General features: G+C 53.8%; 1 protein-coding gene across 1 annotated transcript in view; it reads left to right on the plus strand.

Moving 5' to 3' along the window:
• Nucleotides 1–83, plus strand: part of SPRG_21347 (hypothetical protein) — a gene marked incomplete at both ends in the record, with an annotated part of 1,520 nt that extends 1,437 nt beyond the window's left edge. The window contains one exon of the mRNA XM_012352827.1: nucleotides 3–83. Coding sequence (XP_012208217.1) covers nucleotides 3–83 — 81 coding nt within the window. The remainder of the gene's footprint in view (nucleotides 1–2) is intronic.
• Nucleotides 84–2,349: the final 2,266 nt, after the last annotated feature.

Here is a 2,349-nt window from a genome sequence, read left to right on the forward strand (position 1 = left end):
AGGACGACGACATGATCGAACGCGACTCGCGCGGCATCGTCGTGCTCGTGGGTACCTCCCGGTACAGCGAAGCCGTGCTCTAAGCCCAACATGCGCCTTTGCTCCATCTGTCCGTCGTCCGTCCGTCGTCGTCGTCGTTGTTGTGTGTGTTGAAATTGTATATGTGTGTGTATTCTACGAGCTGTGCGTACCGGTCTGCACAACAGAACAGAAGCGGGACCCTTCACAAATACTAGTACAGAAGACCAATACAGACCGACACGGCGCTGTGGACCGAAGAGGATCCACGATATCGGTCTATAAAATGCTCTTGTGAACGATGGTTGTCGCATGACGACACACAGCTACAGCTACCGGTAGGACAGCACTTTTGTACAGCCAAGGGCAATCTGAAAGAGCAGTGCATACGGATCAAGAAACGGCCGATATAGGTCGTCGCAACTTTTTCCCGTGTAGGGCCGTTTCCAAGAAGTGGAAGAGGTTTTCCGCGCAAGGCCGAGCGATCCAGAAAACCAAGATCTAGAAGCACATACGTGACAAGATCCAAGGCGCAGAGCAAGCGAGCTCAAGCCATTTCCAAATTGGTAGTGTCAATCAAACAACTAACCCGCCTCGCCCACCACAGGCATGGCGGACACCAACACGGTTGTTGCCCCCAAGTAGTTCGGTCTTGATTGAGGAATACTAATAGAGGAAACGTCTGTGAGAGGGCCATTGATTTGCTACTCAGCCGGCGAGTTCCGAGTGTTTTGTTCCGGCGTGGGCGGTGCAAAGGACGCCACGTGTACAAGGCAGTCTTAGGTGCATTTCATGAACCACATACGTACTATCTGCATCCCATTGCGGAGCTCAAAGGAGGCCGTCTGTCCTGACTCTGGTTTCAACCGACTACGACGAGCCATCCCAAAACAGCTAAATCGCGTGCTTCCGTTCTCCAAGTGCCCAGAGCATGGCACTGGACAAAGGCTGGGGACACCCCGTTGATTGCTGCTTCTGCGCTGCAATGTAAAAGCATGAAGGCAAGAGCAAGCGCATCATTGCATTGAAGCCGACGTGACCTGCAAGATGGGGAGGTAGGTATCTTTCTTTTGCCCGCGAACGATCTCATGAGCAGCACTAGGACGGCGTCAGCAAGGTGCAGAGCTCGCTACATCGCGCACACTGGAAGCTTTGCCTGCTCTGCTTGAGGCAAGTACCACACGGCGCAATCAACCGTCAAGTGCCCCTCCAAGTGCAAGGTGGCGCGAAGAACCACAATGGACTAGGATACCGTTCTTCCGTCCGTCGCGGCTTCGAATCCCACTGGCGACTGACCGGTTCACTGGACCGAAATGTCAATGGCATCACGGAAGCTTTTCCATCTCAACGTTTTTCGAAAATCAATCGGGTTGGTCGGCAGAGATGAAAGATGCTTCTGCTCTGCTCGTCCACTACGTTGCATTGAGCGTCAGGAGCGAGGTCGCCCTACATACTATCATAGCAAAGTACCGACGACTGGTATCTACGGACCCATCCAACCCTCTGTCGATCGTCACTGCTGGTGGTACAGAACGCTGCGATAGACCGCGCGTCGCGAACTCGACTTGCGAATCGGCCAAGCGCGGTCAGTCGTTGACCAAGCCTGTGGTGCCTATCAGCCACTAAGGCCTGCATCTCGTCGCATTATCCGGACAATCCACCTTATATCCGGACACCTGCGACAACCACACGCGACTGTATTCGGCTATATCTCGATCGTTAGTGATGCCTTGTGCATTCGACTTGCATAGATAGCTTTCTCCAAAGATGTCACTTCTTTCTATAAAGTCCTTTTCGCCATAGCCCCGCAGACGACAAAGCCATTCGCGGTCAATGGAACCCTTCCCCGACGACCACTCTGCGGTAGCTCGACCCGATGGCGCACCTGGCACATGGTTTCCAGTCGACGGTCGTTGGGCCGATCGCCGTTCCTGCTGCCATTGACGACAGTAGATTGGAAAAAAGAAAATGCAAAAATGAAAAATGTAAAAATGGAGCGTGAAGCAGGGCTCGAAGTGGTCTCGATCTCGTTCGATCGGCAGTACTAGTAGTGGGAACCATGACGGAATCGTTATCGCTCTAGCGTTCGATCGACCGAAGGGTATGCGCGCGTTCTTTGGTGCGACTTGCGACGCCCACACGTTCGGGCAAGCAACTGCGATATCACATCTCCGATGCTCGCTGCGCCACGTCATTGGCTCCTCGCATCGTTACTTATGGCTACGATCACCCAAGAGCTGCCGCGTGGGTTCGAAGCCGCCACCTGGTGCTTTGGCGAGCCCACGCCTCGCATGCCATTCACGTATTTGCGGCAGCATGAACATTCGGAAC

The sequence above is a fragment of the Saprolegnia parasitica genome (genome assembly GCF_000151545.1).
Source record: "Saprolegnia parasitica CBS 223.65 unplaced genomic scaffold supercont2.107, whole genome shotgun sequence".
In the NCBI taxonomy this organism is placed as follows: Eukaryota; Oomycota; class Saprolegniomycetes; order Saprolegniales; family Saprolegniaceae; genus Saprolegnia; species Saprolegnia parasitica.